At 65.9% G+C, this 22280-nt stretch overlaps 3 protein-coding genes across 3 annotated transcripts; 1 reads left to right on the forward strand and 2 right to left on the reverse strand.

Moving 5' to 3' along the window:
• Positions 1-84: 84 nt before the first annotated feature.
• FTSJ1 (FtsJ RNA 2'-O-methyltransferase 1) lies at positions 85-6184 on the reverse strand. Its single transcript, XM_075918633.2, has 11 exons — positions 5883-6184; positions 3904-4046; positions 3575-3644; positions 3070-3175; positions 2910-2988; positions 2732-2784; positions 2100-2153; positions 1736-1838; positions 1384-1467; positions 737-840; positions 85-535 (listed from the first exon to the last, which is right to left on the reverse strand). Exons 2-11 carry the CDS (start codon positions 4022-4024, stop codon positions 302-304), a joined length of 1008 nt encoding a protein of 335 aa, XP_075774748.2. The 5' UTR covers positions 4025-4046; positions 5883-6184; the 3' UTR covers positions 85-301.
• Positions 6185-7293: 1109 nt separating this feature from the next.
• LOC142826407 (myoD family inhibitor domain-containing protein-like) lies at positions 7294-11799 on the reverse strand. The gene is made up of 4 exons (XM_075918636.2): positions 11321-11799; positions 11065-11172; positions 10795-10986; positions 7294-9264 (listed from the first exon to the last, which is right to left on the reverse strand). The coding sequence occupies exons 1-4, from the start codon at positions 11415-11417 to the stop codon at positions 9008-9010; spliced, it is 654 nt and encodes a 217-aa protein (XP_075774751.2). The 5' UTR covers positions 11418-11799; the 3' UTR covers positions 7294-9007.
• A 4361-nt stretch (positions 11800-16160) lies between these two features.
• Positions 16161-21946, forward strand: PCSK1N (proprotein convertase subtilisin/kexin type 1 inhibitor). The gene is made up of 3 exons (XM_075918595.2): positions 16161-16459; positions 20383-20897; positions 21349-21946. Exons 1-3 carry the CDS (start codon positions 16196-16198, stop codon positions 21599-21601), a joined length of 1032 nt encoding a protein of 343 aa, XP_075774710.2. The 5' UTR covers positions 16161-16195; the 3' UTR covers positions 21602-21946.
• Positions 21947-22280: the final 334 nt, after the last annotated feature.

The following is a 22280-nucleotide window of genomic DNA, read 5'->3' on the forward strand; positions in this document are numbered from 1 at the left end:
GTGGGTTGTGAATCAAGCGGCGGTAGCCATTAACCAGCGGAACTCCCTGCTCCGGGACCCACCAGAAGGGGAAGACTGCCAAGGTGATTGATGGCTGGGGTTGAAAACCACCCGCCTCGGTGAGTCTTTATTAAAACAGAGGCCGTTGGAGGGGAGAGTCCCCTGCACAGCCCAGACAAAGGATGACATTAAAATGCTGCTACCCCAGTCCCGGGCTCATCCTCCAGCAGGGGGCGGCAGGCAGGCACCCCCATTCCTTCCAGCAGGGGGCGGCAGGGACAGACACAACCACCCCCTTGCTCTAGGGGGACACAGACAAGGATGCCAGACGGTTTTCAACGCCGGCCTCGGGAGAGCTGCCCCCAGGTTCCGGCGCCGGCCCAGATGAGGGGGTGGGGCTGGCCTCCTCCAATGGGGGCGGCCCAGGGTCCTTAGCCAAGAGATTGTTCCTCTTCAAGAAGCAGGCTTCCTGGTAGGGGGGGCAGATGGGGGGCTGGCTGGGGGGCACGTAGCTGTATTCTTTCCCTGGGGCCAGCTGCAGAGGGGGAGAGAGAGAAGGGGGTAGGATGGTGGCACTCTGGTGCACCCCGCCCCAGCCTGCGCTTCCCGCCCCACCTGACTGCCCCACTGCTGGTAACTGGCCCCGATTCCCCCGGGCCTGCGATCCCTGCCCTGCCCCCACTGCCGGGATCCAGCCCCACTCCTCCAATCCCTGCCCCGATCCCTGCAGTCCCACCTGGAGGGGGTACGTCCGGTCTGCGTCGTAGGCGCTCAGATCCCCACAGGCCAAGAACGGGACAATCACTCTGTTGGGCCCTTCCAGCTGATTAAAATCCACATCTAGAAAGGGACAGAGGTTAGCCTGGCCTGCAGGGGAGAGCGTCCCTGCCCCCCACCCCTCTGCCAGGGGGGAGCGCCACTCCTTGCCCCCCCACTGCCAGGGGGTGTGCCCCTCCTTTGTCCCACACCCCACTGCCGGGGGGAGCGCCACTCCTTGGCCCCCCCCCCCACTGCCAGGGGGAGCGCCACTCCTTGCCCCCCCACTGCCAGGGGGAGCGCCACTCCTTGGCCCCCCCCACTGCCGGGGGGAGCGCCACTCCTTGGCCCCCCACTGCCAGGGGGTGTGCCCCTCCTTTGTCCCACACCCCACTGTCGGGGGGAGCGCCACTCCTTGGCCCCCCCCACTGTCGGGGGGAGCGCCACTCCTTGGCCCCCCCCACTGTCGGGGGGAGCGCCACTCCTTGGCTCCCCCCTACTGCCGGGGGGAGCGCCCCACTGCCAGGGAAGAGCCCCTGCTTTGCCCCCACACACTGCCAGGGGAAAGCGCCCCTCCTTGACCCCCCCCTACTATCAGGGGATCGCTCCCTGCTGAGCCCCCCTTACCGTAGCAGTGGTCCAGCAGCGGGTTGGCCATGCTGGGCACGTAGCCCTCGGGCGGGCAGTACCCACGGCAGACAGCAAAGGCCTCTGGGGATGAGAGAGACGTCAGTGGGGCATGCAGCGAGCGGGGGACCCACCCCCTCTGTGGCGCAGATGCCTCCCCCGGCTGTAACCCATGCGACCGGCCCCCCGCCCCGACCTGCCCCCAGCCCCTTGCAGTGAGGGAATCGCGTCCCACGCCAGCCGAGGGCCTGCATGCCCCACTGACGTCCCGGCAGTGGGGGCTCTGTGACCCTCCAGCCCCCCAGCCCCGGATCCACACACCCCCTCCCGGGGATCCTGGCTCCGCCCTCACCGATGCTGGAATTGCGGCTGCTGCGAGGCTTGGCACAGGTGACCTCAGGGAAGAAGATGCGGAGCTGGGAGTAGAGAAGCGTCACGTCCTTCCCCCGGAAGATCTAGGGCATGGAGGTGGGGGCAGGGTGACGGGCCTGCATGCCAGGGGAGAGCATCCCCCGCCCAGCCCCCCTGCCCTCAGCCCATCTGCCCCCAGCCGCTCGTCTCTCCTGGAGCCAGAGCCGTGCGATGTTATATGCGGGTGTTCCCTGGCCACCCCACCCCAGCAGTGACTGCATCTCACTGTCAGGGGAGCTGCTCCCGTGTGGCTGTTAACCGCTTCAGCCAGGACCCAGAGGCCTCTGAGAAGAGCTCGTATTTACCTTGGCCACGAAGGTGCCTCCCTTATTCAGGACGTGAGTTGTGATGTTCAGAGCCTGAAAAGAGGAGAAAAGGAAATCATCAGTGAACGCCCAAATCCTTAATGAAATGGGGACAGCGCGCTCGGTGCTGAGATGCACTGAAAACCTCTTGGAATGGGTTCGGCTTGTCAGGCGCAGAGATGCAGCCACCTCTGGGGTGGGGTGGCCAGAGAACAGCTACATATAACGCCACACGAGTACGGTTTGCCAGGCTCAGAGATGCAGCTGCCTCTGGGGCGGGGTGGCCGGAGAACAGCCACATGTAACACCACACGGGTACAGTTTGCCAGGCTCAGAGATGCAGCCGCTTCTGGGGCGGGGTTGCCGGAGAACAGCCACATATAACGCCACACGGGTACGGTTTGCCAGGCTCAGAGATGCAGCCACCTCTGGGGCGGGGTGGCCAGAGAACAGCCACATATAACGCCACACGGGTACGGTTTGCCAGGCTCAGAGATGCAGCTGCCTCTGGGGCGGGGTGGCCGGAGAACAGCCATTTGGGACAAGAAGTGACTGATGCTGCAGCGCGGGATGGAGGCAGGCAAACGGGCAGTCTGCTGTGCAGAGCAGCGGGGGAGCTGGGGGAGACTCACCGCGAGCAGCAGCTGCGCCTGGATGTATTCGTCGATGTCGTGAAGGCCGGTCACTGTGAGGCAGGAGAGAAGGGCTCAGAAGGGCTCAGAGGGGCCCAGTAGCTCCTCCCGCCAAGGTGCCCATCCGGGTGCCTGTGAGGGGCCCTTCCCCTCCCCCCTGCTGGCTGCTCCTACTCACCGTCGGGGGCCCCGTCACAAACCACCAGGTCGGCCGGCTGCCCCTCGAAGTGCTGGATGATCTCCTGCGCCGTGGAGACCTGGCAGGGGACAGAGGGGCCCGGTGAGGGCTTGGGGCAGTCGGACATGGGCGGGGGGGGGCACTGGGGCGGGGGATGTACCTTGGTGATGTCCCCCTGGATCTGGACGACTCCTGGGAGCGGAGCCATGGCCTGCAGATCCACAGCGACGATCTTCACAGCGTCAGGGCCCTCCCTGGGGCCGCCCCTGGGGATTACGGGGGCGAGAGTGAGACAGCCGGGGGGGGTTCCCCTCCCACCCACTGCTAAGCACCAGTCCAACCCCCTCCCGCCCCCTCATACCCCATCTCCCCCACCGCCTCCCCTCTCACCCCCCGCCCCCACTACACCCTAGGCTACCCACCCCCTCATACTCCCTCCCGCCCCTCTCGCTCCCTGACCCTGCTACCCCCCAGGCCACCCCACCCCCTCATACACTATCTCCCCCATGCCACCTCCTCCTGCCTGTCCCCACCCCCGTCCTGCCCCCCAACACTACACTCCCAAGCCCGCCTACACCCTTCCAGTTCCACCTGCCCATGTCCCCCATCAACCCCACCCCACCAATGCCCCTGGTCCTGCCCCCTCCAGTCGCTCCCCCACCTACTTCAGCTTCCTGCTCAGCACCTGGCTCCAGCTGCCAGGGGCCGCACACAGGTCCACCGCCCGGCGCACCCCTGCAGGGAGAGAGGCTGGTAGCCAGGATACCTGGGTTCTCTCCCTGGCTCCAGGAGGGGATGGGGGTCTAGTGGTTAGAGCAGGGAGGTGGGTTCTCTCTAATATTTATGCCCATGTGCATCAGGGCTAGAGCTGAGTCTGCACAACTTGGAGGTAACCATCCTCTCCCTGGCTTTGGAAGGGAGTGGGGGTGGGGGGTCGGGGAGAGGCTGAGAACCAGGACACATGGGGCCAGGGTGGGGCCAGCTCCCAGTTTACCCTCAAACAGGTGGAACTCTTCATCCAGCTGCAGGAGTTTGAAGGCACTGCGGGCCCGCCAGCCCTCCTCCTTCGCCAGGCGGTAGTAGACATCCCGCTTGTCCTTCGACGAGCGCCCCATGGCGGCTCCGGCACCCCCAGGCCTAGAGGACAAAGGATGAGACCCAGTGACCCTCCCCTGGCGCATGGCATGGGGGTCATTCCCCTTTGAACAAAAAGACCTTTCCCTGGTTCAGGCGGATTAGCTAGGACACGTTACTGTCCTCCTGCAATAATGGGACTAGCAGCACTACAGCCAAATGATTAGGGTTCTATTCCTGTAGGCCTTGTGTTAATAGGCAGTAAGGCATGGGACCTATATTAAGGTGGACGTATTATTGTAGGCCCTACCAGAACAGTTGTAATGACCCAGGACCCAAATAATGGTAGATATATTACTATAGGCCCTATGAAAATAGTCTTAGTGGCCCAGAACCCAAATTAACTGCAGGCCTGTAGCTGGAACGATCCAACCCTAATTTCAGGACAGATCGGAGAGATTACAGGGCAACAGGAAGCTGCCGCGACAGGGAGGGAACCCTGGGAAACTAGCGGAGACCACGGAAAAGCTCCGATACAGAAGACTCAAGACCAGGGAGACTGCCCCAGGCAGAGAGACGCGGAAAGAGAAAACTTTGTATTGTGTGGATATATGCATGGACTTGGCTTGGGAATCTGAGGTTTATTTGCCATTTATTTTATGTCAAAAATCCCAGTCCCCAAAGAGGGGTATTTCTGATCAAGGAAAAACCTGGCTGACGTTTTAACTAGTCCAAGAAGGGAAACTGAAGCAAGTGACCTGTAGCCACCAGAGGCTCCCAGGACGTTCCCAGCCCTCTAGAGACAAGGCCCTATATTAACAAGCACCATGGCAGTGGTGCAGATTGAATGGGGATGTGTTTCTGTGAGATCTACAACAATGGGAGAGCCGCCCAGGAACTCTCTTAGTCAGTTAACTGGTTAGACATTAGGTTAACCTAACATTTAATCAGTGAACTGAGTAAATGGGATTTTACACCCTTGTACTCCTCCAGGTCTCATTTGCTCTCACGCCTCTGTCTGAATTTAAACTGTTTTTCGCCTTATTTTTTAACACTTCTTTTACTTGCTCCACCACCTGGTTTATTTGGGCGTGAAGACTCTGCCTTTGGATTCTCCCGAAACTCATCGCTGTAAATCCCCATATTTATCCACTTCTTCTCTGCATGGTGCTGACCTCATCTTTTCCATAACCAGCTCCCGTCAAGTCCTTTCAATTCTGCTCTGGTGGTTTTGCTGCCTTCCCTTTGCTATTCCCCTCTTTGGCTGTCTCCAAACCTTTGTTCTACAAAACCGATTTGGGGAGGGGTCTTGCTTGACAGAGAAAACTCTCCCACAATCCTTTCAGTTTCCAGCTCCAAATGAAATGCAGATCTATTATTCTAGGCCCTACAATTATGAAGCATGTTGACAGAGGTTCAGTATTCATGGAGAAGCACAATGGTAGGCCCTACGTTAATATACATAATTACATTAATTATAGACACGCTGTTCCAAGGCCTGGAGATGCAATGGAGCCATTATCGTAGGCCCTACAATAAGTCAGTTGTGTTGGGCCAAGGTGCTGACTCCTCCCCGCACCAGGCATGAATCAAACGTTACTGTAGGGCCTACACAAATAGGGACACATTACTGCAGCCCGCAAATGAATACACATATATTATTGTAGGGCCTACCATAATGCATCACTTCCCCCACCCATGCTGGTCTAGGCTATTGTAACCCCCTCTTTAAGAGTGGTATCGCCTCTGCGCACGCGCACAGAGGCTCAGCAGGCTGGGGCAACCGCGCATGCGCGCGCGGAGCTAGAACCGTGGCCCTCTCGCGCACTCCGCGTATGCGCACCCGCCAGCCCAGGTGTAGCGCATGCGCAGAGCCTCCCTTGTCCGACCGCTCCTTACCGCCCCAGCCGAAGCCACCGCTGCAGGGAGAGACGGAGCCGAACCGGAAGCAGTTCCTTCCCAAGCCGGAAGCGGAAGCTAGGGGTGCTGCACCGAGGCCGCCTCCGAAGTCGAGCTGAACTGGAGACTGTGGGCAGCGGGACCGGGCGGACGGTTTCCCTGAGTGCGCCTGCGCTTAGCCCGGTCCGCTTTCACTGCGCCTGCGCAAATCCGCGTGGGCGGGTTTTCCCCCGACTCCGCAAGCGCAATCCCACCCCTTCGCTCACCACTTGCGCAGTGTGCGAGCAGCCGAGTCTGCTGCGCATGCGCAGAGTGGGGCCCTTTTGCAGCACTGAATGCTGGGAATTGTAGTCTCCCTGTGTCATGTGACCGGAATCCATGCGTTCTAGGCGTTGCAGTCCTCCTGAGGTAGTAGTGCATGCTGGGATACGAACAGCCGCGCTTCAGAGGAAAAGTGCATGCTGGGATTGCCAGTTCCTTTGAGTTCGGGTGCGTAAGGCGCAATGCATGCTGGGATTCGCAGTTCCCTTGGGTTGTGGTATGTCATGCGCAATGCATGCTGGGATTCGCAGTTCCCTTGGCTTCGGGTGCGTAAGGCGCAATGCATGCTGGGATTCGCAGTTCCCTTGGCTTCGGGTGCGTAAGGCGCAATGCATGCTGGGGTTCGCAGTTCCCTTGGCTTCGGGTGCGTAAGGCGCAATGCATGCTGGGGTTCGCAGTTCCCTCGGGTTGTGGTCTGTAAGGCGCAGTGCATTCTGGGATTTGCAATTTCCTTGGGTGCGGGGGGGGGGGCTGCATAAAGCGCAGTGCATGCTGGGATTTCCAGTTCTTTGGGGAGCCAGTTTCTAGTGGGGGGGGCCCTGACTGCCAGTCTAACACTCGCCCCTCCCAGAAAACATGATGAGGTGGTTTAAGGAGTTCATGAGATTTATTTAAGGATGCTCTCTGAGGCCTCGGGGTGCCCCAAGGGCCACAGCATCCTTCTGTCTGGCTGTGAGAAGGGTGGCACAAGGACTCCCACTGCTGGGGACCGCAGTGAAGCCTCCCCATCTCAGCAGAATCAGCCCCCTCCCAAGCCCGATAATCCCCCCTCCAGTGGGACACAGTGAACCTTTAGCATAAAGGGCAGGGAGAGGGTCCAGAGTGACTTAGACAAATTGGAGGATTGGGCCACAAGAAATCTGATGAGGTTCAACAAGGACAAGTGCAGAGTCCTGCACTTGGGACGGAAGAATCCCAAGCATAGTTACAGGCTGGGGACCAACCAGCTAAGTAGCAGTTCTGCAGAAAAGGACCTGGGGGTTACAGTGGATGAGAAGCTGGAGATGAGTCAACAGGGCGCCCTTGTAGCCAAGAAGGCTAATGGCATATTAGGTTGCATTAAGAGGAGCATTGCCAGCAGATCCAGAGATGTCATTATTCCCCTTTATTCGGCTCTGGTGAGGCCACATCTGGAGTATTGTGTCCAGTTCTGGGCCCCCCACTATAAAAAGGATGTGGACTCATTGGAGAGGGTCCAGCGGAGGGCAACCAAAATGATTAGGGGGCTGGAGCACATGACCTATGAGGGGAGGCTGAGAGAGTTGGGTCTGTTTAATCTGCAGAAGCGAAGAGTGAGGGGGGATTTGAGAGCAGCCTTCAACCTCCTGAAGGGAGGTTCCAAAGAGGATGGAGAGAGGCTGTTCTCAGTAGTGACAGGTGGCAGAAGAAGGAGCAATGGTCTCAAGTTGTGGTGGGAGAGGTCCAGGTTGAATATTAGGAAAAACTATTTCCCTAGGAGGGTGGTGAAGCACGGGGATGGGTTCCCTAGGAAAGTAGTGGAGTCTCTATCCCTAGAGGTGTTTAAGTCTCAGCTTGACAAAGCCCTGGCCGGGCTGATTTAGTTGGGATTGGTCCTGCCTAGAGCAGGGGGCTGGACTTGATGACCTTCTGAGCTCTATGGTTCTAAATGAGGATGGGGTTGCTCAGGGCTGAGCTGGCAGGGGCCGCAGATCAGGAGCGAGGGGCACCGGCAGGGCTGTGAGGGAGCCCAGGCCTGGGCTATGGGGGGCTGCAGGTCGGGAGCGAGGGGCACCGGCAGGGCTGTGAGAGAGCCCAGGGCTGGGCTATGGGGGCTGCAGGTCGGGAGCTAGGGCACCAGCAGGGCTGTGAGGGGCCCCAGGGCTGGGCTATGGGGGGCTGCGGGTCGGGAGCGAGGGGCACCAGCAGGGCTGTGAGGGGGCGCAGGGCTGGGCTATGGGGGGCTGCGGGTCGGGAGCGAGGGGCACCAGCAGGGCTGTGAGGGGGCCCAGGGCTGGGCTATGGGGGGCTGCAGGTCGAGAGCTGGGGCACCGGCAGGGCTGTGAGGGGGCCCAGGGCTGGGCTATGGGGGCTGCAGGTTGGGAGCTAGGGCACCGGCAGGGCTGTGAGGCGGCACAGGGCTGGGCTATGGGGGGCTGTAGGTCGGGAGCTGGGGCACCGGCAGGGCTGTGAGGGGGCGCAGGGCTGGGCTATGGGGGGCTGCAGGTCGAGAGCTGCGGCACCGGCAGGGCTGTGCGGGGGCCCAGGGCTGGGCTATGGGGGGCTGCAGGTCGGGAGCTGGGGCATGGGCGGGGCTGTGGCTCGAATCCCCTGAAGCACAGAAGGGCCAGGCAGCTAGAGGGTTAATACCCTTCCCCCTCCTGCCATGAGGCCCTTTGATGACATCATCAGAGGAGGTGGAGCTCTGGCAGCCCCAGCCAAGCACCAAAGGCCATCGCTGCCTAGGGGCGTGGCTTGGTGCCCCTGATGTCACCCTGAGCGGGGCCGGCCTTGCTCTGCTCGCTGCTCTGATACTCCTTAGACACCACACCAGCCCTTGCGGTGACGTCACAATAGAGAGGGTGTGGCTTGTTCCATTCAGTGATATCACCAATGACGTGTGGCTCCGCTTGTACCCTTCAGTGACATCACCACGAAGGGGGTGTGGCTTGCCTCCTCTGATGAGCTGCTGAGAGGTCTTGTCCCATTGAATGGCTTCGTAGGTGGGGGGTGGTGGCTTGGGCCCCTGGGTGACGTCACCATCCATAGTGGGCGTGGCTCAGCCAATGACGTCACCGTCGGGGTTGGGCTGGGCACTGGACAGTGGGGGTCGGCCCCAGCCCGGGTCAGGAGGGGAAGCAGATGGAGCAGCACTCCAGACAGATCTCCAGGCAGTCGGCGGAGTCGCAGCAGCCCTGGAGCAGCCCGCACCCCGCCCCGCAGGGGCAGCCGCCCCCCCCACACCCCTGAGCCGGAGGCTCAGCCCCAGCACAGCACCCCCCCGCCAGGCACAGCGCCCCGCAGCCCAGGCCCTCCAGCACCAGGGAGCACAGCGCCAGGAACTCGCAGAACAGGCAGGCCAGGGCACAGTGGGCGCAGTGGTCTGGGGAGAGAAAGGGGGGCCGGGGGTCAGATAAGCTGAGGAGAGAACCCGGGAGTCCGGGATCCCAGCCCCCTCCCCCCGCTCTAACCACTAGCCCCCACTGCCCTCCCAGAGCTAAGGAGAGAACCCAGGAGTCTGGGATCCCAGCCCCCCCCGCTCTAACCACTAGCCCCCACTGCCCTCCCAGAGCAGGGAGAGAACCCAGGAGTCTGGGATCCCAGCTCCCTCCCCCCCCCGCTGTAACCACTAGCCCCCACTGCCCTCCCAGAGCTAAGGAGAGAACCCAGGAGTCTGGGATCCCAGCTCCCCCCCCCACTCTAACCACTAGCCCCCACTGCCCTCCCAGAGCAGGGAGAGAACCCAGGAGTCTGGGATCCCAGCTCCCTCCCACCCCATCCCGCTCTAACCACTAGCCCCCACTGCCCTCCCAGAGCAGGGAGAGAACCCAGGATCCCAGCCCTCCTGCTGGGTCTATTTGTTTTCTATCTGGGTGGAGATGCTCGGAATAATAGTTGGGTTAACGAGTCCCTGGGGCATCCAGGGTGGATCCGGAACTGAAGTTCAACCCTGGGCGGAACCGGCCACCAGAAACCAAGCTCCCTTCCACACACACACACACGCAGCCCTGCCCGTCCCCTCCTCCTGCCCCACAACCCCTGCCCCCAGCCCTGCCTGTCCCCTCCTCCTGCCCCACAACCCCTGCCCCCAGCCCTGCCTGTCCCCTCCTCCCGCCCCACAACCCCTGCCCCCAGCCCTGCCGGTCCCCTCCTCCTGCCCCACAACCCCTGCCCCCAGCCCTGCCTGTCCCCTCCTCCTGCCCCACAACCCCTGCCCCCAGCCCTGCCTGTCCCCTCCTCCCGCCCCACAACCCCTGCCCCCAGCCCTGCCGGTCCCCTCCTCCCGCCCCACAACCCCTGCCCCCAGCCCTGCCGGTCCCCTCCTCCCGCCCCACAACCCCTGCCCCCAGCCCTGCCTGTCCCCTCCTCCTGCCCCACAACCCCTGCCCCCAGCCCCGCCAGTCCCCTCCTCCTGCCCCACAACCCCTGCTCCCAGCCCTGCCGGTCCCCTCCTCCCGCCCCACAACACCTGCCCCCAGCCCTGCCGGTCCCCTCCTCCTGCCCCACAACCCCTGCCCCCAGCCCCGCCAGTCCCCTCCTCCCGCCCCACAACCCCTGCCCCCAGCCCCGCCGGTCCCCTCCTCCCGCCCCACAACCCCTGCCCCGAGCCCTGCCGGTCCCCTCCTCCCGCCCCACAACCCCTGCCCCCAGCCCTGCCGGTCCCCTCCTCCCGCCCCACAACCCCTGCCCCCCAGCCCCGCCAGTCCCCTCCTCCCGCCCCACAACCCCTGCCCCCCAGCCCTGCTGGTCCCCTTCTCCCACCCCAGAACCCCTGCCCCCAGCCCCGCCAGTCCCCTCCTCCCGCCCCACAACCCCTGCCCCCAGCCCCGCCGGTCCCCTCCTCCTGCCCCACAACCCCTGCCGGTCCCATCACTCTCAGGCTGCAGTCCCTGCCAGCCCAGCCCTCACTCACCATCGCCGGCCACCTCCTGGATGTGGGAGGCCATGGATTTGCAGCTCCTGTGGGTGCAGACGGACGAGGTGGAGCCCAGGCGCTGTTTGGCCAGCCGGGCTGTCGGTGCCTGCTCGGAGAGCAGAGCTGTGTCCCTCCATCGCTCAGGGCAGCGGGTGACCACAGGGGCCCCGGAGGCCGGGGCTGTCGGGTCTGGAAGCAGAGGGGACAGTGGGGATGGGGACTCACCTCTGACCCCCCCTTCCCAGGGCCAGCCCCCCTCCCTCGTACCTCTCCCAGCTTGCTCAGTAGCCAGGGGCAGGGGGATCGGAGCTGTGTCCTTGCTGGGATGAGTCTCGTCCCCAAGCTGGGATCTCCGGCAGAGAGAATCCACCTCACCTGGGAGCAACCAGACCCGGTCAGCAGCCAACCCCACCAAGGGTGCAGCGCCAAGCAGCCACCCCCTCCGGCGTTATATGCGGCTGTTCCACAGCTGCCTCACCCCAGAGGCGGCTGCACCTCAGCTGTAAGGAGACAGGGCACTTACTGGCAGCCGGGAAGGATTTGCGGGGGCCGCCCGAGCCGCCCCTCGGCAGTGCATCCACCCCACAACTGTCAGGGGGGCTTGGGCTGCAGCCGGACATGGGGCCTGAGAGGAGGAGCAGCGGGTGTGAGGGTTAGAGAACTCGCCCCGCACAGCACTGCCGATGCCTCCGTCCCAACCCACAGGTCCCTCCCCCGGCTCGGCTGGCGTCCCTCAGCCCCCGTGGGCCTCTTCTGCCGTTTGGCTTCTGGCTGGCTGGGTGGAAGGCGGGAAGGGCGCCAGCCCCCGGTTCAGCTGACCGGACACATCGGTGTGACCCCTCCCTGCAAACAAGTGGGGGGTCCAGAGTTGGAGGGGGCGCTGCCGGGAGCCCGGATGCCTGACTTAACATTGAATTCCCTCGGCACCTTCTCTAGGCCGCTTTTCCATTTCTCCACCCTCCTCCCAGAGCCGGGGAGAGATCCCAGGTGTCCTGCCTCCCCCCCCCCGCTCTAACCACCAGCCCCCACTCCCCTCCCAGAGCCACGGAGAGATCCCAGGTGTCCTGCCTCCCCCCCCCACTCTAACCACCAGCCCCCACTCCCGTCCCAGAGCCACAGAGAGATCCCAGGTGTCCTGCCTCCCCCCCCCCCCGCTCTAACCACTAGCCCCCACTCTCCTCCCAGAGCCACGGAGAGATCCCAGGTGTCCTGCCTCCCCCCCCCCCCGCTCTAACCACCAGCCCCCACTCCCCTCCCAGAGCCACGGAGAGATCCCAGGTGTCCTGCCTCCCCCCCCCCACTCTAACCACTAGCCCCCACTCCCCTCCCAGAGCCACAGAGAGATCCCAGGTGTCCTGCCTCCCCCCCCCACTCTAACCACCAGCCCCCACTCCCGTCCCAGAGCCACGGAGAGATCCCAGGTGTCCTGCCTCCCCCCCCCCCGCTCTAACCACCAGCCCCCACTCCCCTCACAGAGCCACGGAGAGATCCCAGGTGTCCTGCCTCCCGCCCCCCACTCTAACCACCAGCCCCCACTCCCTTCCCAGAGCCACGGAGAGATCCCAGGTGTCCTGCCTCCCCCCCCTCTGGCTCTAACCACCAGCCCCCACTCCCCTCACAGAGCCACAGAGAGATCCCAGGTGTCCTGCCTCCCCCCCCCTCTGGCTCTAACCACTAGCCCACATTCCCCTCACAGAGCCATGGAGAGATCCCAGGTGTCCTGCCTCCCCCCCCCCCCGCTCTAACCACCAGCCCCCACTCCCCTCCCAGAGCCACGGAGAGATCCCAGGTGTCCTGCCTCCCCCCCTCTGGCTCTAACCACTAGCCCCCACTCCCCTCCCAGAGATGGGGAGAGAACCCAGGCGTCCTGCCTCCTCCCTCCCCCCCCCCGCTCTAACCACCAGCCCCCACTCCCTTCCCAGAGCCACGGAGAGATCCCAGGTGTCCTGCCTCCCCCCTCCGCTCTAACCACTAGCCCCCACTCCCCTCACAGAGCCACGGAGAGATCCCAGGTGTCCTGCCTCCCCCCTCCGCTCTAACCACTAGCCCCCACTCCCCTCACAGAGCCATGGAGAGATCCCAGGTGTCCTGCCTCCCCCCTCCGCTCTAACCACTAGCCCACACTCCCCTCACAGAGCCACGGAGAGAACCCAGGCACCCTGCTCTGTGTGGCTGGGGCAGGGGGGGGGGTCCCCATGCAGCAGGTACTGGGGCTGGCAGGAGATGAAAGGGGGTGGGGGTACTCAGAGGTGAGGCAGCTGCTGGGTTTTGGTTTCCGCCCCCCCCCCCCTCCAGCCCGGACGCCTGGGTTCAAAGCAGAGGGCAGCCGAGGCGGAAATAACAGGCCCATAAATCTCCCGCCCAGGAGGGCGAAGATTAACCCACTCGAGGGACGGAAAGAAAACCAGCGGGGGACTGTGCGGGAAAGACCCCGAGTTTCGCCCCCTCCCCCCCGAGCCAGCCAGTGCTTGCCCCATGGAGCAGCCGGCACCCCCTGGGGGACAGGCCTCTGTCCCAGGCCGCGGGTCTCTGGCTGGGAGAGGCTGACTGGGGAGCCAGGTACACCCCCTGAGAGACACAACACACACAACGGGCACCGAGATAGACACCTACCACCACACACCCTAGTGCGCACCATAGACACACACAACGTGCACCGAGACAGACACACAGCACACACCACACTATGCAAGCGCACACGCCTGCCAAATGAGATTCACAACTCGCAGCAAGACACACGGCGACGCACACAACGAAAACACACATGTAGCCTGCACAGAGGTAGACACACCCCAGCACACACCAAGAGGCACACATGCACACCTGACAGCACCTGACAAGATGGACACAGCATACCCACAGACACACGTACACAACACACACACCAAACTGTGCTCACAAGACAACACACACACAGCCAGTGTACCGCATGCACCGAGACACACTGGCAAATGCACAGCCTGCAAGAGACTCCGCGAGGCTACCCTCACAACACACACCGCAATACGCACCCCCAGACCCAAGACCCCCAGCCTGCCCCACGTTGCACCCCCCCTTACCTCAGCACAACAGCAACGGGGAGGGATGCTCCCTCCCCCTGCTGACCCATAACATGCCCTTACTCCAGGGGGGATGGGGTGAGGGGTCTGGCGGTCCCGCATCAGAACTGCCTTCTTCTGCCTCCTTCCCTTACCCCGCTGCCAGCACCCCACATGTCCTTCCAGCCTGGCCCCCTGTCCGTACGTCCATCCATCCCCACACCCACCAGCCAGCCATCCCCACACCCACCGTCCATCCATCCATCCCCACACCCACTGTCTGTCCATCCATCACCGGCATCTCGTCCACCCCCTGCTCACAGCCCCACTGTACCCCCCCACACCCGTTCTTTTCCTGGCACCCCATCCGTTCATCTGTCCATCCACCCCAGCATGCTGTCTGTCCATTCATCCGTCCTCACTCCCTGTCCTGCTTTGGGGCGACACTGACCCACCCAGCACATTCGTTGGGAGAGACCCTGGCCGCGGTTGAGAATCCAACATACAGCTATTACCTAGCCCTGGCGCTCCACAGCTTCACCCCAGAGGTGGCCACATCTCAGCTCCTGGCAAGCCACCCTGTGTGGCGTAATGTGTGACTGTTCCCAGCTGCCCCGCCCAAGAGCTGGTTGCATCTAAGCGCCAGGTGAGCCATCCCAAAGCAGTGTTATGTGTGGCTGTTCCCAGCTGCCCTGCCCCAGGGCTGGGCGCAGCTCAGCGCCAGGTGAGCCATCCCAAAGCAGTGTTATGTGTGGCTGTTCCCAGCTGCCCTGCCCCAGAGCTGGGCGCATCTCAGTGCCAGGTGAGCCATCCCAAAGCAGTGTTATGTGTGGCTGTTCCCAGCTGCCCTGCCCCAGAGCTTGTTGTATCTCAGCACTAGGTGAGCCATCCCAAAGCAGTGTTATGTGTGGCTGTTCCCAGCTGCCCCGCCCAAGAGCTGGTTGCATCTAAGCGCCAGGCGAGCCATCCCAAAGCAGTGTTATGTGTGGCTGTTCCCAGCTGCCCTGCCCCAGAGCTGGGCGCAGCTCAGCGCCAGGTGAGCCATCCCAAAGCAGTGTTATGTGTGGCTGTTCCCAGCTGCCCTGCCCCAGGGCTGGGCGCAGCTCAGCGCCAGGTGAGCCATCCCAAAGCAGTGTTATGTGTGGCTGTTCCCAGCTGCCCTGCCCCAGAGCTGGGCGCATCTCAGTGCCAGGTGAGCCATCCCAAAGCAGTGTTATGTGTGGCTGTTCCCAGCTGCCCTGCCCCAGAGCTTGTTGTATCTCAGCACTAGGTGAGCCATCCCAAAGCAGTGTTATGTGTGGCTGTTCCCAGCTGCCCTGCCCCAGGGCTGGTCGCATCTCAGCGCCAGGTGAGCCATCCCAAAGCAGTGTTATGTGTGGCTGTTCCCAGCTGCCCTGCCCCAGGGCTGGTCGCATCTCAGCGCCAGGTGAGCCATCCCAAAGCAGTGTTATGTGTGGCTGTTCCCAGCTGCCCTGCCCCAGGGCTGGTCGCATCTCAGCGCCAGGTGAGCCATCCCAAAGCAGTGTTATGTGTGGCTGTTCCCAGCTGCCCTGCCCCAGGGCTGGTTGCATCTCAGCGCCAGGTGAGCTATCCCAAAGCAGTGTTATGTGTGGCTGTTCCCAGCTGCCCTGCCCCAGGGCTGGTCGCATCTCAGCGCCAGGTGAGCCATCCCAAAGCAGTGTTATGTGTGGCTGTTCCCAGCTGCCCTGCCCCAGAGCTGGGCACATCTCAGCTCTGTCCCCTGGCAGCTGTTCCTGGAGGATGGGGAGCAGCCTGGGAAAGGCAGTGGTGAAGAAATTGGCGCTAATGGATTCTACCAGGACCTAATTAATTCCCTTGGGCGACAGTCCAGCCTCCCCCAGGGCTCATCCAAACTGGGGCAGCCGCTCGGTGTATTTACAGCTCTCACATTAGCCTCCGGCACTCACAGCTGGGCCTGGAGCCTTGCCAAATGCGACGGGCTGCGGGTTGGAGCGAGGGGCGCCGGCAGGGTGGGGAGCGGGGGCTGCGGGTTGGAGCGGGGGGCGCCGCCAGGGTGGGGGGCGGGGGCTGCGGGTTCGAGCGGGGGGCGCCGCCAGGGTGGGGGGCGGGGGCTGCGGGTTGGAGCGAGGGGCGCCGCCAGGGTGGGGGGCGGGGGCTGCGGGTTGGAGTGGGGGGCGCCGCCAGGGTGGGGGGCGGGGGCTGCGGGTTGGAGTGGGGGGCGCCGGCAGGGTGGGGGGCGGGGGCTGCGGGTTGGAGCGAGGGGCGCCGGCAGGGTGGGGGCGGGGGCTGCGGGTTGGAGCGAGGGGCGCCGCCAGGGTGGGGGCGGGGGCTGCGGGTTGGAGCGAGGGGCGCCGGCAGGGTGGGGGGCGGGGAGCTGCATGTCACGAGCTGGGCGGGGCAGGAGTGACCCCCAAGCCCATCACCCCCCCTCCATGAAAGCTGGGCGCTGGTGTCTCTATGGCAACGGATGCAGGGTTGGTGCCCGGGGAGGGACCCGGCTGGTCCAGCCCTGCGGGGGGGCGGGGGGGCGGGGCTGGTTTCGCTGCAGCGGCTGCTCCCTGCGTCGGTCCGGTCCCGGCGCGATGGCTCCGAACCTGGTGCTGGCGGCGCTGCTCTGCGCGCTGGGCCCCGCCGCCGTGAAGGTAGGGAGGGGCCCGGCCCCCCATCGCCCACCGCGCCCCATCGCCCCTTCCCCCCGGACCCCTATCGCTCCTATGCACCCCGCGCCCCATCGCCCCCTCCCCCCGGACCCCTATCGCTCCTATGCACCCCGCGCCCCATCGCCCCCTCCCCCCTGGACCCCTATCGCTCCTATGCACCCCGCGCCCCATCGCCCCCTCCCCCCTGGACCCCCATCGCTCCTATGCACCCCGCGCCCCATCGCCCCTTCCCCCCGGACCCCTATCGCTCCTATGCACCCCGCGCCCCATCGCCCCTTCCCCCCGGACCCCCATCGCTCCCATGCACCCCGCGCCCCATCGCCCCTTCCCCCCGGACCCCTATCGCTCCTATGCACCCCGCGCCCCATCGCCCCCTCCCCCCTGGACCCCCATCGCTCCTATGCACCCCGCGCCCCATCGCCCCTTCCCCCCGGACCCCTATCGCTCCTATGCACCCCGCGCCCCATCGCCCCCTCCCCCCTGGACCCCTATCGCTCCTATGCACCCCGCGCCCCATCGCCCCCTCCCCCCTGGACCCCCATCGCTCCTATGCACCCCGCGCCCCATCGCCCCTTCCCCCCGGACCCCTATCGCTCCTATGCACCCCGCGCCCCATCGCCCCTTCCCCCCGGACCCCCATCGCTCCCATGCACCCCGCGCCCCATCGCCCCTTCCCCCCGGACCCCTATCGCTCCTATGCACCCCGCGCCCCATCGCCCCCTCCCCCCTGGACCCCTATCGCTCCTATGCACTCCGCGCCCCATCGCCCCCTCCCCCCTGGACCCCTATCGCTCCTATGCACCCCGCGCCCCATCGCCCCTTCCCCCCGGACCCCCATCGCTCCCATGCACCCCGCGCCCCATCGCCCCTTCCCCCCGGACCCCTATCGCTCCTATGCACCCCGCGCCCCATCGCCCCCTCCCCCCTGGACCCCCATCGCTCCTATGCACCCCGCGCCCCATCGCCCCTTCCCCCCGGACCCCTATCGCTCCTATGCACCCCGCGCCCCATCGCCCCCTCCCCCCTGGACCCCTATCGCTCCTATGCACCCCGCGCCCCATCGCCCCCTCCCCCCTGGACCCCCATCGCTCCTATGCACCCCGCGCCCCATCGCCCCTTCCCCCCGGACCCCTATCGCTCCTATGCACCCCGCGCCCCATCGCCCCTTCCCCCCGGACCCCCATCGCTCCCATGCACCCCGCGCCCCATCGCCCCTTCCCCCCGGACCCCTATCGCTCCTATGCACCCCGCGCCCCATCGCCCCCTCCCCCCTGGACCCCTATCGCTCCTATGCACTCCGCGCCCCATCGCCCCCTCCCCCCTGGACCCCTATCGCTCCTATGCACCCCGCGCCCCATCGCCCCTTCCCCCCGGACCCCTATCGCTCCTATGCACCCCGCGCCCCATCGCCCCCTCCCCCCTGGACCCCTATCGCTCCTATGCACTCCGCGCCCCATCGCCCCCTCCCCCCTGGACCCCTATCGCTCCTATGCACCCCGCGCCCCATCGCCCCCTCCCCCCTGGACCCCTATCGCTCCTATGCACCCCGCGCCCCATCGCCCCTTCCCCCTGGACCCCCATCACCCCCATGCACCCCGCGCCCCATCGCCCCCTCCCCCCTGGACCCCTATCGCTCCTATGCACCCCGCGCCCCATCGCCCCTTCCCCCCGGACCCCCATCGCTCCCATGCACCCCGCGCCCCATCGCCCCTTCCCCCCGGACCCCTATCGCTCCTATGCACCCCGCGCCCCATCGCCCCTTCCCCCCGGACCCCCATCGCTCCTATGCACCCCGCGCCCCATCGCCCCTTCCCCCCGGACCCCTATCGCTCCTATGCACCCCGCGCCCCATCGCCCCCTCCCCCCTGGACCCCTATCGCTCCTATGCACTCCGCGCCCCATCGCCCCCTCCCCCCTGGACCCCTATCGCTCCTATGCACCCCGCGCCCCATCGCCCCCTCCCCCCTGGACCCCTATCGCTCCTATGCACCCCGCGCCCCATCGCCCCTTCCCCCTGGACCCCCATCACCCCCATGCACCCCGCGCCCCATCGCCCCTTCCCCCCGGACCCCTATCGCTCCTATGCACTCCGCGCCCCATCGTCCCCTCCCGCCTGGACCCCCATCGTCCACCGCGCCCCACCGCCCCTTCCCCCCTGGACCCCCATCGCCCCCATGCACCCCGCGCCCCATCGCCCCTCCCCCTGGAGCCCAATCGCCCCCATGTGCCCCGCGCCCCATCGTCCCCTCCCCCCGGACCGCCATCGCTCCTATGCACCCCGCGTCCCATCGCCCCTTCCCCCCTGGACCTCCATCGCCCCCATGCACCCCGCGCCCCATCGCCCCTCCCCCTGGACCCCAATCGCCCCCATGTGCCCCGCGCCCCATCACCCCTCCCCCTGGACCCCTATCGCCCCCATGCACCCCGCGCCCCATCGCCCCTTCCCCCTGGACCCCTATCGCCCCCATGCACCCCGCGCCCCATCGCCCCTTCCCCCTGGACTCCTATCGCCCCCATGCACCCCGCGCCCCATCACCCCTCCCCCTGGACCCCAATCGCCCCCATGTGCCCCGCGCCCCATCACCCCTCCCCCTGGACCCCAATCGCCCCCATGTGCCCCGCGCCCCATCACCCCTCCCCCTGGACCCCCATCGCTCCCATGCACCCCGCGCCCCATCGCCCCTCCCCCTGGACCCCTATCGCCCCCATGTATCCCGCACCCCATCTCCTCCGGACCCCCATATCGCTCCAGTCCCTGCGTCCCAGTCTGTTATTGTCTCCCGCGGGGGGCAGGGATGTCCCCGGAGCCAGAGGGGTCTCGGGGGCGGGGCTGATGGTCCCATCTCTGGGGGTGCCCCACAGAGCCTGCCCCCTGCCCTCAGAGCAGGAGGATGCGGGGGGAGGGCTGCTGTGAGTCCCCCCCCCCCCCGACCAAGACAGGAGCGTCGGGGGCTGCCGAGGCGGAGGTGGGGTGCAAGGGGCGTGGAGGGTCTCAGAGGTAGGCAGGTGGGGGCATGTGGCACGGGGCTATGGGGGGGCAGTTTGGGAAGTGGGGCGGAAGTGTCCGGGGGGATTGAGGGGGTGGGCGTCTGGGGGATGTTTGAGGGGTCGGGGGTCTGTGGGGCTGTTTGAGGGGGTTGGGGTCTGTGGGGGTGTTTGAAGGGTTCGGGGATCTGTGGGGGTATTTGAGAGATTCGGGGGGGTCTGTGGGGCTGTTTGAGGGGGTTGGGGTCTGTGGGAGTGTTTGAAGGGTCGGGGGTCTGTGGGGGTGTTTGAACGGGTTGGGGGCTGTGGGGCATGTTTGAGGGGTTTGGGGGGTCTTTGAGGAGGCCGGGGTCTGTGGGGCTGTTTGAGGGGTTCGGGGGGGTCTGTGGGGGTCTTTGAGGAGGCCGGGGTCTGTGGGGCTGTTTGAGGGGTTCGGGGGGGGTCTTTGAGGAGGCCGGGGTCTGTGGGGCTGTTTGAGGGGGGTCGGTGTCTCGGCTGTGGGTGTTTCTGTGTCACTGGCATGCTGCGCCCCAGAAGTAGCTGCGTTTCAGCTGCAGATCGGAGGGGGGGGAGAGAAAGAACCAGAAGGGCCCTGCCAGCCAGACACCCGGGCTGGCAGCGCCCTCCCGCAGGTCCCCCATCTCCGCCAGGCCGGCTGCCAGCACGGCTCCCCCCGGCCCCCCTTACTGGCTCTGACTCCCAGCTGCCACACGCACAATGCGGGGAGGGGGGGGGCATCTGCCTGGCCTGCCCCCCCCCCCGGGAAAGCGGGGGAGCTTTGGTCAGAGCTGGGCAAACCCCTGGCTCTGGGAGGGGAGTGGGGTGGAGTGGTCAGAGCGGGGGCTGGACCCCGGGCCCCTGGGTTCTCCGGAAAAGGGCTGGTTCCGCCTGCTCCCCCCCTCTCTCTGTTCCCCGCACAGGCTCTTCCTGCCGGCCCCAGGGGACCGCTGCCCCACGACTCGCCCGGGGGCCCGCACCGGTTCCGCCGGGACCTGCGGGGGGAGCTGGGGCTGGCCAATCAGCTGTACTACCCGCGCCAGGGGCTGCCGGCCCAGGAGGAGCTGCTGGCCCAGGCGCTGGAGAGGCTGGGGGCGCCCCCTGCCGGCCGGTGGCGGGAAGACGCGCTGGGGGGCGCTCCCTGGCTGCAGGAGGCGCCCCCCGGTGGCCGGTGGAGGCAGGAGGGGGCCCAAGCCGCCCTGGCCCTTCAGCGCCTCCTGCAGGAGTCGGTCCCCCTGGCCTCCCTCCTGCAGCTGTGGGACCAGGCCGGGGGGGCCCCCTACCCGGATTATGACGAGACCGGGGCGGGGGCCCCCCCCAGGACCCGGCCCCCGGGCCCAGCCGCGCTGAGCCGCTACCGGACGGACGGCGCCTACGAGACTCGCCCGGAGGAGCCGAGTGACGAGGAGGCCGGGGAGATGGATGCAGAGATGCTGAGGTGACTTCCCCCCCCCCCGCCGGATCTGGCACCCCTAAAGGGGACAGACCCCGGTGTCCTATTCCTCACCTCCTGAGCCAGCCGTCCCCGTCCCCCTCGGGCTGGACAGAGCGGCGCCCCCAGAGAGGAAAGAGCCACATGCCCCAGTAGGGGGCTGGGAGCCAGGACTCCTGGGTTCTCTCCCTGGTTCCGGGAGGGGAGTGGGGTCTAGTGGTTAGAGCCGGGAGGGTGGCAGGCTGGGAGCCAGGACTCCTGGGTTCTTTCCTGGCTCTGGGAGGGGAGTGGGGTCTAGTGGTTAGAGCCGGGAGGGTGGCAGGCTGGGAGCCAGGACTCTTGGGTTCTCTCCCTGGTTCCGGGAGGGGAGTGGGGTCTAGTGGTTAGAGCCGGGGGGGGGCAGGGACTGGGATCCTGGACACCCGGGTGCTAGCTCTGTTTTTCCTCTGGCTCACAGGTACCTGGTAGGTCGGATCCTCGCGGGGGGCAGCGAGATGCGACCCCCCCGCCACGCCAGACGCCTGCGCCGGGGGCTGGAGGAAGAGCCCCCCACCCTGCTGCGCGTGAAGCGGCTGGGAGGAGACGGGGAGGGCCCCGACGGGGGGGCCCCCCAGCTGCAGCGGGCCAAGAGGACTGAGGAGGAGGAAGACATGGGGGGGCGGAGGGGGGCGTATGCGGGGGATTCCTTGCTGAGGTACCTGCCTGAATAATGGGGGACCCCCCGGGCCCAGTGAGCACTTATACGGGCTGGGGAGGGGGGCTCAGCCAGCCTGGCGGTGTGGGGAAGGGCTGCCTTGCTACTAGCCCCCCGCCCCATGACCCCTCCCTCCACAGGCCAGCTTAGCCCTGGGCCCCACACCTCTGCCCCATTGGGGTCACGGCTCGTCCGCGACATGCTTCAAGGCCTCCCCCCGGGGCTCTGCCCCTAATACTCCAGCTCCGAGCCCCCCCCCCCCCCGCTTCTCTCAGTCCGTTCAGTAACCGCTGCCCCCTCTGTGCTTCCGGTGTCGATTCATTCAGTTCGGAAATAAAGGCTCGGCAGGTATTTTGATGTACAGGATGCGTGGGGGTCTCTGTGCGCCCTGCCGGGCTGGGGGCAGCGGGCGGGGGGGGGGGGCGTCCTCCCCTGCCGGGCTGGGCGCGGGGGGGACTCAGTCCCGGTAAGAAAGGCACGTGCGGCTGGAATGTGGAGGGCTCAGGATGGGGCGCGGGGGGGTCTCAGGGCTGGGAATGGGGCCCACCGCACTGCCCGGCCGTGACTCCCGGACGCGGGGGGGGGGGGAGTTAAGCGACAGGGGCTGGCGCACCAGAGCGGGGGGGGGGCCTCGCCCCCCTGCGCTCCCCCCACACTTCTGCCCTCCTGGACCCCCCTCTCCTTCCTGCTTCCGC

Source organism: Pelodiscus sinensis, chromosome 18 (genome assembly GCF_052426305.1).
Source record: "Pelodiscus sinensis isolate ZL-2025 chromosome 18, ASM5242630v1, whole genome shotgun sequence".
NCBI classification, from domain to species: domain Eukaryota; kingdom Metazoa; phylum Chordata; order Testudines; family Trionychidae; genus Pelodiscus; species Pelodiscus sinensis.

What these genes read in the sequence shown, in the direction of transcription:
- FTSJ1 (XM_075918633.2), bottom strand. Translation starts at nt 4,024, where the DNA reads ATGGGGCGCTCGTCGAAGGACAAGCGGGATGTCTACTACCGCCTGGCG. An exon ending in AGAGTTCCACCTGTTTGAGG is followed by an intron (nt 3,645 to 3,903) that starts GTAAACTGGGAG and finishes CTCTCCCTGCAG; the next exon opens with GGGTGCGCCGGGCGGTGGAC. An exon ending in GCTGCTGGACCACTGCTACG is followed by an intron (nt 841 to 1,383) that starts GTAAGGGGGGCT and finishes GTCCCTTTCTAG; the next exon opens with ATGTGGATTTTAATCAGCTG.
- LOC142826407 (XM_075918636.2), bottom strand. Translation starts at nt 11,417, where the DNA reads ATGTCCGGCTGCAGCCCAAGCCCCCCTGACAGTTGTGGGGTGGATGCA. An exon ending in TACTGAGCAAGCTGGGAGAG is followed by an intron (nt 10,987 to 11,064) that starts GTACGAGGGAGG and finishes CTCTGCTTCCAG; the next exon opens with ACCCGACAGCCCCGGCCTCC. An exon ending in CCAGGAGGTGGCCGGCGATG is followed by an intron (nt 9,265 to 10,794) that starts GTGAGTGAGGGC and finishes TTCTCTCCCCAG; the next exon opens with ACCACTGCGCCCACTGTGCC.
- PCSK1N (XM_075918595.2), top strand. Translation starts at nt 16,196, where the DNA reads ATGTCACGAGCTGGGCGGGGCAGGAGTGACCCCCAAGCCCATCACCCC. An exon ending in TGGGCCCCGCCGCCGTGAAG is followed by an intron (nt 16,460 to 20,382) that starts GTAGGGAGGGGC and finishes TTCCCCGCACAG; the next exon opens with GCTCTTCCTGCCGGCCCCAG. An exon ending in ATGGATGCAGAGATGCTGAG is followed by an intron (nt 20,898 to 21,348) that starts GTGACTTCCCCC and finishes TCTGGCTCACAG; the next exon opens with GTACCTGGTAGGTCGGATCC.